The sequence below is a fragment of the Curcuma longa genome, chromosome 1 (genome assembly GCF_044706935.1).
Source record: "Curcuma longa cultivar G26 ecotype Majalengka, Jawa Barat chromosome 1, ITB_CL_G26_1.1, whole genome shotgun sequence".
Taxonomy (NCBI): domain Eukaryota; kingdom Viridiplantae; phylum Streptophyta; class Magnoliopsida; order Zingiberales; family Zingiberaceae; genus Curcuma; species Curcuma longa.
The window spans coordinates 17,776,274-17,787,699 of NC_133861.1; the positions used below are offsets into that span (position 1 = coordinate 17,776,274).

The following is an 11,426-nucleotide window of genomic DNA, read 5'->3' on the forward strand; positions in this document are numbered from 1 at the left end:
CCATCTTCTCCTCTAACTAAATCAGATCAATTCGCACCTCCCGCTTCAATTAACCCAAACCCTAATCTGACCAGCGACGCACCCTCAAATGCCGTTTGCTCCTTCGCGACATGACGCATTTTTCCAGCTCAAAGTTTCATTGTTGATCGTTAATGGGCAACTCATGCCGCGGATCCTACGTTGAGGGCAAGTACTTCCCCAGCTACAGCAGCGCCGGGCGCCCCGCTGACCGGTCCCTATCCTCTTCCTTCTCTTCCGCCGGCTCCTCCTCCCCCAGCGGCGGTCACCGACACCACCACCTGACCGACCCCGACGCGCCGCCGCGCCCGGCCGCGCGGCCCAACCGCGACGCCATGGCCGCCAACACCACGTGGGTGATGGGCCACCCGACGGCGAACCTCCGCGACCTCTACAATTTGGGGCGGAAGCTGGGGCAGGGGCAGTTCGGGACGACGTACCTGTGCACGGAGGTGGCAACTGGGAAGGCGTACGCGTGCAAGTCGATCTGCAAGCGGAAGCTGGTGGCGAAGGAGGACCTGGAGGACGTGAGGCGGGAGATCCAGATCATGCACCATCTCTCTGGCCACAAGAACGTCGTGACCATCAAGGGCGCGTACGAGGATGCGCTCTATGTGCACATTGTGATGGAGCTTTGCGAGGGGGGCGAGCTCTTCGACCGCATCATTCAGCGCGGCCAATACAGCGAGCGCAAGGCGGCCGAGCTCACCAGGATCATCGTCGGCGTCGTGGAGGCATGCCATTCGCTCGGCGTAATGCACAGAGATCTCAAGCCGGAGAACTTCTTGTTGGCCAATAAGGATGATGATTCCTCGCTCAAGGCCATAGATTTTGGTCTCTCGGTCTTCTTCAAGCCAGGTACTTATAATTTATTAGTTAACAATATATGATGGTAAATTTGTCTCTTCCAAGATATCGGATGATTGGAATATGTTGATAAATTCTATCACGATCTCAATACCTGTTCATCATTAAACGGATGGTCCCAAACTATGGTTGGTGAAAAGTCAATCATTCAAACTCAGGTCTAGTCAAATTGACCGTTGATCCCTCGTCATTGAACAAGTCAAATTGAATTGGACACTGCTTCATTGAATATTGTTTCCATTATCTTAATCGAATATTAGAATCTAAACAAAACCTGCTTAAACCCTGAACCGGTTTGGATCAATCCCCAAGTCAGGACCTGTCATACAACCCATCAATTCACTCAGTTACAGATCAAACCAGACATGGACTGATCTGCTCCATCGTTTTCTGGACCTTTTCCTATATTTTCTAGACCTTTATTTATTCAAAACCTTATCTTAGCCAGCCTTCTTCTAGTATGAGAATATGACATCCCATTTAATCTCAAATAATAAAGTTGAGGGCTAAACCTTATTGATTTAGCCATGTTGCTTATCTTCTTATGGAACCTTTCTGTTCTTCTTTAAGCAATTTATAAGTGAACCAGATGCCAGAGAAGTCACAGTTTTATGTGAAGATCTGATATTCCCTTTTATTCTACGTTATAGAGTTGATTGAACTGGTCAGTAATTAATCTAATTTTCTGTGTTCATGTATCTGCATCATTTGGAAAATGACTAACTGATTGGTTAATTTAAAAGGGTCGTCCGGTATACGAAACTCCCACTAATACGGATCTCGGTGAAGAGTCTATTATACGTAGTCTTATTCTGTTTTGTAAGAAATTATTTTTGAGACTCGAACCTGTGACCTCCAAATCACACAACAAACTGATTAGTTAATTTACTTTTGATAAATCCATATCTTGTAAATCTTAGTTTTTGCTGCTAATCGTGTGCTCCACATTTGAAAATGAATTCTGGATCAATATTCAGCATATTGATTCAGTGTGTTTTACTAGCAACAAACTTTAAATGCGTAGCAAATTGCAAGGGATGGCAGAGGATACGCCCAATAGAATGCAGTAGATTGGCTTTGCAAAAATTGGATTACTCTGGATTGACTATAACATTAGTGCATGCTGCTTTATCATCGTTATTTTCCTCTTCTTAGCTTGGTTTCTATGTGGTAAAGCAAACGAGCAGTTTCTTGCTGATCAGATCATGACTGTCTTTTTGGAGGACAACGTTATTGCACCTTAATTATGCAATCGTTTCTTTTTTATAAGCATTACTGATCTTCAACTGAGATTGTAGCAGTATAAATTGGGTTTCCTGTAACTTCAGGTCAGATCTTCACTGATGTAGTTGGCAGTCCTTATTATGTGGCTCCTGAAGTACTAGGGAAGCATTATGGACCAGAAGCTGATGTCTGGACTGCAGGAGTGATTTTATACATATTATTATGTGGGGTGCCACCCTTTTGGGCTGGTACAATTCTGATTTTATCACTTTCTTCTTGGTATTCATTCTTAGCTTTGTAGTAATCATATCAATTCTTAGATGGGTTTCAGTCATTTTTATTTTCATGCAGAAACACAACAAGGGATATTTGATGCAGTTCTGAAGGGAGTCATTGATTTTGATTCTGAACCATGGCCAATGATATCTGATAGTGCCAAGGACCTCATACGAAGGATGCTTTGTTCCCCTCCCGCGGAGCGTCTTACTGCTCATGAAGTACTTTGTATGTCTTCTTCTTATATCAGATTTTCCCATTGGACCGTTTGCTAACAGTCTTGATCACCAAGTTGGTACAAATTATCTGCAAAAACATGCTTGTTCTTGTTCAGATTTTCCAGTTTCAATCATTGACATGACTCTCTAGTGAGAAAGCATAATAAAGTCTAGTTCACTAATTAAGGTTCTCCTGAATTTCATTTGTCTGCGTTCTCTGTATCAAAATCTTGTAGGTATTAAATAACTTGAGCATTCTCACATGAATATAATTGCACAAAATTAACAGATTGCATCTGGGTTAACTAATGTCCAGCAGAAACTAGTCATGCTTGCAAAAATTTTAACAAAGTGAGAATTCTAAGCCAGGTGGTCAATAGTTGTTAGTGACAATCATTTAATTGCTCCCATGCTCAGGTCATCCCTGGATTTGTGAAAATGGAGTTGCTCCAGACCGTGCACTAGATCCAGCTGTACTCTCTCGACTCAAGCAATTCTCGGCAATGAACAAGTTGAAGAAGATGGCTCTAAGAGTATGCTCCTGATAAATATTGTTTAAATAAAGTCAATTGTTATTTAAAATATTTTCTCTCATGTTTTCACTAGGCATCATAAATTCTGAATGATCTTGGCAGACTACTAGATCTGTTCCTGCAGTGAGAGTGGGTTGCCATATGCAAATTTACTGGATTAATGACCTCATGAATGCCCTTTTATTACTTAGCTATTCTACAAGTCTTGTTTCAATAACGTAGATCCTTTCAACAAATTCTTCTTAATTTTGTTCATGGAAATAAAATAAATAAATAAATTTTATATTATATCATTATATGTTTCCTTGTGGGCTACTGAATTGTTACAATACACCAAACTAGACATACTAGAAGCATTTGTTTTTCCACGTTTGTTCATGTTTCTTGTGTATGTGAGTTTCATGAAGTTACCTTGTTTAGGATCTCTTCCAGAATTGTTGAAACCATCCTATACTAGTTTCTAGCTTTAGATGGGCTTATTCAACCTTAGGGATAGGAAATGAACATCATATCTTAGTAGATAACAAGCTAAAGAATTCTCCTCAGGCCAAATTGGCACGAATTATTCCTTCTAGATTATTTTTAGCCTGAATGAAAATTAATTACATGCTTATTTTATCTCATATTGGTCCCAATTGTTCCAGGTAATAGCCGAAAGCCTTTCAGAAGAAGAGATTGCTGGACTCAAGGAAATGTTTCATGCAATGGACACTGATAACAGTGGTGCAATCACATTTGATGAACTAAAAGAAGGTCTAAGAAAATACGGTTCAAATTTGAAAGAATGTGAGATTCGTGCTCTCATGGATGCTGTAAGTGAAATGTCATAAGTAGGATTATGAAACAACATAATTTGATTGGGAAGAATTTTTTATGTATTTATTGATGATAGTTACTCAAAATTGTGATACTTCCTCGAATGACTTTCTTCTGAGAAAATAGGCTGATGTCGACAACAGTGGCACCATTGACTATGGGGAATTTATAGCTGCCACAATACATCTTAACAAACTAGAGCGGGAAGAGCATTTGGCTGCTGCATTTTCTTACTTTGACAAGGATGGAAGTGGTTATATCACAGTTGATGAACTTCAGCAAGCCTGTAAGGAACACAACATCACTGATGTTCTGATTGATGATATTATCAAAGAAGTTGATCAGGATAATGTAAGCATTCCTTCTTTTGTTTACATATAATGACACATGATTCCTTTTTATTTACTTCCTATATCTCTCACTTGACATTTGCTAAAATCTGTTTGAAATCTTTGTACCATGATTTCCTTTTGGAAGACAAAGTCAAAATGTTTGAATTTACCTGTTTGTAAAGGGCTTTGTTACTCATGTATAAATTTTGAGTACTTTAAGGGATTTTTAACTCTACAGGCCCTATCTTTGTGTGTTTATCTTCCATGCTAGGAGAAAAAAATCACAATGTTTCTATGGCTAATACTGATTTCCTATCTCAGGATGGTTGCATCGACTTTGGTGAGTTTGTCGCTATGATGCAAAAAGGGAACATGGGACATGGGAGACTAACCATGCGGAGCATGCGAAATAGTTTGAACCTCAGCATGAGAGATTCTCCAGGAGCTCACTGATCACTAGCCACACAGGTTTAGTCCCAAATAATTTCTTTGTTGTTGTTGAGCTCATTGCTATACAAATATGAAGAAATTTTGTGCAGTTAACTGTTGAATTCAAACAAAGTCACTGTTACATGTCTTCCCACCCTTGCAGAATTTGAAGTTCCAATTCTAGTAGTTGGGATATTCTGTTCAGCCATTACAATCCAGTTGAGTTTGAACTGCTGATAATTTCCTGAGAAGTCATGACTGAACTGGGCATTTGAAGGCTTTTGTTCAGAGTTAATTGACTTCTTCAAAACTAAAACCGGTGGAGAAAGACTTGATGCTTCATTCACACTCTGATGAACTGAAAATTATGTTGCAGGGAGATTGATACGTAAATCCCGAAGTGAAGTTACAAGAATTCTTCTCTGTGGAGCAAATGTTTATGTTTATTTATTCTCCTGCTGCTTTTTCAGGCTCTGTTTTGTTCATTCGTTTTCTCATTTATAATTTTATTTCTCATGAAACTAGATTTATTTTGTTGATAAGCATAACACATGGATATCTGTTGTACAATTGTAAGATACATTTACTTCTGGTAAAAAAAAAAGTAAGATACATTAACTATGTTTATATCATGGCGGGATTTATTACATCATTCGAATTTTACAAAAAAACACTCATTCACAAGGAATATATATATAATTTTTCTTAAATTTTTATTTATTTTAATTTTAATTTTAAATTTTAAATCTTAAAAAATATTTAATATTAGATGTTCATGGATTATATATATATATATATATATGTTAATTTTGATGATAATTCTTTATTTTTCTTTTTAATACATATCGGTTTCAGTTTTTCATCGGAATCTTTTTAGAACAGTCTCACACGATCAGTCCCACGATCATTTGTGAGGAGGTAAATCGAGAAATTTAATTGTCTACAACGGAAAAGGGTATTGGAGATTTAAATTTCATCCTCTTTTGTAATTTTATTTCATCGTAACTAACTCAGTTATGTCTCAAGGATAAAAAAATATATATAGTATCGAACTATGTAGCCATGGGCGATTGAATTGGATGGAAAATTCGATTTGTGCGATTGTGGGGTGAGGTATCCATAGATAAAAAAAAGCTCATGAGTTTATCTTCGAGTAGAGTATTGGATTAAGCATTGGAACAGTCTTATAGAAACAGAGAAGATTATAAAGGTGGGTTGTTAATACTTTGCAAGGATACTTTCGGAATTTACTCTTAGATATCAACAAAAGATCAAATCAATCACCTTCAAACAGAGAATCCCCACGTGTAAGATCCTACCCGACCTTTCCCCCATTTACTCTTAACGGCTATATTTGCCTATTTGGTGCCTTCCTCAATTTCAAATCAGAAGCGGCTCCGTCGCTCAGCGCTTTCCCTTCGCCGCTCTCCCCTCCTAGGGTTTCCTTTCTCCGCCGTTCCCTCCTCCTCAACCCGCTGATCGCTGTGATACCTTCTCCGTCGGTAAGGTATTCTTCCCTCCCTCACCGAAGACGATGGACCTCTCCCCGGGCACAGAGAATTACATCAAAGAATCCATCGAGAGCTCGCTGGGAATCCCGGTCTCCGTTAAGAGTCTCAGACTTAAACTACTCGCCTCAGAAGACTCCCGACACCGCCTTCAGGATCAGGTCTTTGTCTTGGAGGAGCGCCTAAAGGAATCGAACAAGCGAATGGAGCAGTGCAGGGTTCGTATCGTATGTTCCCTTATTTCTTTGCCTAAAGCGAGAGGGTTCGCTTCTTGATCGGAAAAGACTGGCCTTTGTTTTCATTTTTTTTATTGATAGGCAGAGGCGAACATGAACGCCCAGGGAGTGAGGAGATGCGTCGAGGAGAAAGAGATGTATGCGTCAAAATATGGTGATTTGTTGACTCATTGCCGAAAGTTGGAGGAGGAGTGTTCTTTATATGAGCATGACTTGGAGAGGATTATGGAATCTTGCGACGAGTTTGGGAAGGAGAACGAGGAGTTACGATCGAGGCTGCAGGATGCTTCAAATGTAAGTGTAATCTTGGGTGTTATTTATCTTTTTTTAGGGAAAATTCCCTCACATTACACGTTGTTATCATATTCATTCGCACTGTGATTTAAGAAAGTTTTTGAAGTGGTCATCCCCCAAAAAAACCAAAAAAGGAGGGATTGTCACCAACGTAATTTTTGTGGCAGTGTCTAAGTATCGTCAAATTAAAGATTATTTTTATGGATGTGAAAACTAGAAAACAAAATCTAAGCACGCATTGCAGACATTTTCAGATTGTTTTTCAGGTTATGAGAAAAAAAAATCTAAACATGCACAAAACAACTTTGGTGATTCAACCTATTAGTTTCCTGGGGCCATTGTGCCGAACATTGTTGGTGAACAAACTTTACACAGTACCTTATGTCATATACTGTAGGGAACTAGGGATTGTGTTGCCGTTTCAAAGATTTGAGGACAGATCACAGTGGAAGCAGATTTGTTCTCGATAGTCTTTCTAGACCTGTTGATTCATTTTTTATATAGATTTTAGTCAGCTTTGATGGATGCGGACAACTAATGGGTGTGTCATTTAATGAACTGTTCCATGATATACGTGATTAGTTTCAACACACATTGATAGGGCTGTAAACAAGCCAAGTTGAGCCGAGCTTTAAAGTGTTAAGCTTGTTTGATAAAATAATCAAACCGAGCCTAAAATGAATCAAGCTTTTGAAATAATTATTTAAGCTTGTCTTGATTTCTTTTTAATGAACTTGAGCTTGGTTTGAACTTGGCTTGAGCTTGGTTTGTATAGATGTTATCGAGCTCACAATTCAAGCTTGTTGATTGTTTGAAATTTTTATATTTTAAACTAGTTTGATTGGTTATTGAGGTTGATAATACAATTTTATTTATTCATTTTGAAATTTCCTTTCTTTATTTAGCATGTTGATAAGACTTTTATTAATAAGCATGGTTCACAAATATTGTTCATAAACTTTGTTCACAAATGTTGTTTACGAGCGTTGTTCACTAATATTAACAAGCTGAACACATATGTGTTCAAGCTTGTTTGTTTAATTTAACGAGTTATTCAATCTTGTCTATTTAATTGATCTTGTATGTATTAAATGAACATAAACAAGCTCTTACCAAGCCGAACACTAAGCTTGTTTACGAACGTTCAATTCCTACGCATTGATGTAAATTTTTGACCATGCACGACCTAATTCAACGTAACACACAATAAAGGGGAAGAATGAAGGGTTTGTTTTACCTCATTCAAGCATTTTGATTCTAGGAAAGGCATGCCTTATCCGTTCAGCTTGAACCTACTCCATGTTGCCTTTTTCATGCGCTAGAAATAGGAAAACATCAAGAATGATGATAAAGATTATCTTTTTCATATCGGGAACATTATGTTCATATTCTGTGTGGCTTGTGTGTGATATTTAGGAAATGCCTTTTGACTTGCTTATTCTAATGTCATAAAAATAACAAGCATGGATTTGTAATGCAACTTAGAATAAAACTGTTACTTGACATTCATATCTGGAAAACTATATTCACTAGAGCTTGCATGTCCGAGTTAAAAATGTGGCTTCATTGTGAATGTTATAATAATCATAGGACAGTTCAGTTGATCATGCTTGTTGTTAGGTATAACAATCTGGTAGCAATAGTATATATTCATATTATTCTCCTTGAGGGTTAATTGTTCATGCCTTTCTTTGAATCACGTGACATTAACTTCATTTCTGTGTAAGAATAACCCTCCATTGCATTTATACCTGGGCATTACCTGGTTGTAGTAAGTATACATGCAATTCTTCTTAAGAGACCAGCTAGTCTATTGGTTCATAGGATTCATTGGAATTAGTTCCATTCAAATGTAAGAATAAGACCTTCACTGCTAGGTTATGTTAAGAAAATTGATGCTCTTCTACTATTATCTTCAGTTTTCCATGTAAGCATGAGGTTAGTTCTTATGCTCTCGTAGTGGAGACTTGCTGGCTATTCTGGCAGCTCTTAAAAGGCACTTCGTTCATAAGTTAACCATTTCTTGATTTGAAATGTCATGGTCTCTTTTTTGATAACCTCTTTTGTTTTATGTGGAAAAAGCCCCTTACAAGTTTATAAAGAAAGGTTCTACACCCAGTAGTTGCCTATATTGACGAATTCCTTTAATACTGTTTTTCTGTAACTTATTGATCCTGGTTCTACCAAATGCTTAGTATTGCTTGTGGTTGCCTTCTGGGTAAGAATTATTTATGATTAGTTACACAGTTTACATTCTGTATGCTGTATAATTAATGTCTTGGATCATTTAGATTTACTCATTCAGTTACTGTATAAACATTTGTTTGTTTTAATCACTTATGTAATCCTAATTATACTTGCGAATGCATGCTGTGACATTGTTTCATCTTATAGCTGGAATCATTGGCTACCAAAATAGAGGCCTTAAACAAGGACAAGGAACATTTGAGGATAAATCTTCATAGAGCTGAAGAAGAGGTATGAAATCCATTTCACTTTCTTATTCTCCACTATACACGATCCTCATCATGACAAGTAATCTAGTGTTTGTTTGACATATCCTGCAAGGTCAAGATTCTTTTTCAAGAGAACAAAATGCTGGATGAAGAGAACAAGAGGCTGTTGGAATTACTTAAAAGAGAGAGGCAGCGTCAAGGATCCGACAGCCACAAGCGTTCCGCAAGTGCTTCTGCTGCTAAAGTGAGGATAACGTAAATCAGAATTTTCTATCGTAAACACAAACATTGACAAGATTTTAGCATAATTAAAAATTGGCAAATTGTGTAAGTCCGCGTGATTCAGTTTTGAAAACAGGCACTGTTTCATCTTGTCGTCCTAGATAATCTCCAGCTACTAAACATTCTCATGCTTCTTTTTCGATTTGTTCAGGGTAAACGCAAGTCAAGGCCGAACGATGGCAGTCCTTTCGGGCTAAGGATTGATTTTGATTCGTCAGATTCATCAAGACTACCATTGTCGCCAATCCATCAGAACTCGCCTGAGCCTAGAATGTATAAGAAGTGAAAATTCACTAAAGTTCAATCGACCCGATCGATGCTAAGCTAAGTTTTCTCTAAACTGACAACCTGCATGGTGGCCGTGTTGAGATCAACTGTTCTTGTTGTTCTTCTTCTACTGAAAACTTATCGCTTTCATTGCCCATGCACAATACAGTCAGATTGTTTGCTAGCTTCCTCACGACTGTTGACAAAAAATATCAAAGTAGGATAGAATGTAAATAAGTGTAGCTGTTTTTAAACTTGTTTATTTACTTATTGAGTTTGTTTAATATTATTTGTTAAAAAATTTATCGAGCTCAATTAAAAATGTTATTGTCCTTGTAAAATAGGTTACACTTTTATATATCTAATACATAAAACTTATATTATTTTCTTTACTTTTAATATATTATGAATAATATTAAAAAAATATATTTATAATTAAACTTTATATAATAAATAAATTTATTTATAAATTATTTATGAACATTTCTTGTGCTCCTTCAGTTTCTATAGAATATTTCTTGCGCTCTTTCAGTTTTGAACCCTAGTGCATGAGAAACTTCAAGGTGTGCTTACCACTACACCATATCGCAAGGTCAAAATGTGAATTTTTTTTATAATCAGGTATTTAATTCTTGGAGTTTATTAATTTTGAAATAGAGGATCCGATCTCATATTTCATTCACTAAATAAATCAAAAAATGTTCATGATTATTTATATAGAATAGTCCGTGTTCTTAGATTTATCATATTCATTGGAGAAAAATAATTTATAATATATCATAATTAAAATTTGAATCTTAGATGTCTAATCGCTGCTCCAAAACCTCAAAGCACCATGATGTGATTGTTGTGGCCACATAGAGAAGCACTTGCTCCAATTAAATTAAGCAACAGGGGCTAGCAAAATGGGGGTGTCTGCCCTATCTTTTTCCTTACCCTTTTTTTTTGTCCTTTCATTGCATTAGAACTAAAAGGGAAGAGGAAAGAGATGGCACCTGCCTCCCCATAAGCATGTGGTTGGACCCATGTTTCTTGTCAAAATTATTGGGTAGGGTTGGTCAAGCCATGAACTAGCTAGAACGAGTAATTACTAGTCGAACAAAATGGGAGGTAGGACAGACAAAGACTTATTTGTGTTGTCCAATAAATAATTAGAGTTCAAATATAATCCAAAGTATATATATTACACTCAGTCAGAATCCATTTGTGTTTCTTGATTTATTTTGATAGTTGATAGAAAATTTTCATCGGACCAATTAATCATTTTTAAGATTAATTGAATTATAAAAAATAAATATCTGAATTATAAAAATAAATTTATTATCATTATTATTATTATTTTAATAATCTCATATTACGACCAAGTGGGCTAGATGAAATGTTCTTAAACTTAAAATTTATAGCCAATTTATCACAGTGACTGAATTATTTTAGATTAATATTTAAAATATAAATTAACAATTTTTTATGTAAGAGTTATTCTTGAACTATATCTCTTGTTCGGTTCAGTCTTACTATTGAACGTACTGTATGAGGCGTGTGCAAAGGAAGAAGCAGTGGCCCATACCTTTTTCCTTCTATTTAACAGACAAAAAGAGCAATCTTTCATGGCAATCCTCCTCCTCTTCCTCGTTACATCATCATCAATTCTCCTTCATCAAAAATAACTC

At 36.8% G+C, this 11,426-nt stretch overlaps 2 protein-coding genes across 2 annotated transcripts; both read left to right on the forward strand.

Moving 5' to 3' along the window:
- Positions 1-152: 152 nt before the first annotated feature.
- LOC141840819 (calcium-dependent protein kinase 26-like) lies at positions 153-4,737 on the forward strand. The gene is made up of 7 exons (XM_074728898.1): positions 153-876; positions 2,214-2,357; positions 2,461-2,613; positions 3,021-3,136; positions 3,781-3,948; positions 4,079-4,303; positions 4,606-4,737. The coding sequence occupies exons 1-7, from the start codon at positions 153-155 to the stop codon at positions 4,735-4,737; spliced, it is 1,662 nt and encodes a 553-aa protein (XP_074584999.1).
- Positions 4,738-6,247: 1,510 nt separating this feature from the next.
- Positions 6,248-9,775, forward strand: LOC141846532 (uncharacterized). The gene is made up of 5 exons (XM_074734893.1): positions 6,248-6,439; positions 6,539-6,751; positions 9,146-9,229; positions 9,320-9,451; positions 9,641-9,775. Exons 1-5 carry the CDS (start codon positions 6,248-6,250, stop codon positions 9,773-9,775), a joined length of 756 nt encoding a protein of 251 aa, XP_074590994.1.
- The last annotated feature ends 1,651 nt before the right edge of the window (positions 9,776-11,426 follow it).

Coding starts and splice junctions, on each gene's coding strand:
- LOC141840819 (XM_074728898.1), top strand. CDS start 153: ATGGGCAACTCATGCCGCGGATCCTACGTTGAGGGCAAGTACTTCCCC. Junction 2,614..3,020: donor TACTGCTCATGAAGTACTTT/GTATGTCTTCTT, acceptor TCCCATGCTCAG/GTCATCCCTGGATTTGTGAA. Junction 4,304..4,605: donor AAGAAGTTGATCAGGATAAT/GTAAGCATTCCT, acceptor TTCCTATCTCAG/GATGGTTGCATCGACTTTGG.
- LOC141846532 (XM_074734893.1), top strand. CDS start 6,248: ATGGACCTCTCCCCGGGCACAGAGAATTACATCAAAGAATCCATCGAG. Junction 6,440..6,538: donor AGCGAATGGAGCAGTGCAGG/GTTCGTATCGTA, acceptor TTTTATTGATAG/GCAGAGGCGAACATGAACGC. Junction 6,752..9,145: donor GGCTGCAGGATGCTTCAAAT/GTAAGTGTAATC, acceptor TTCATCTTATAG/CTGGAATCATTGGCTACCAA.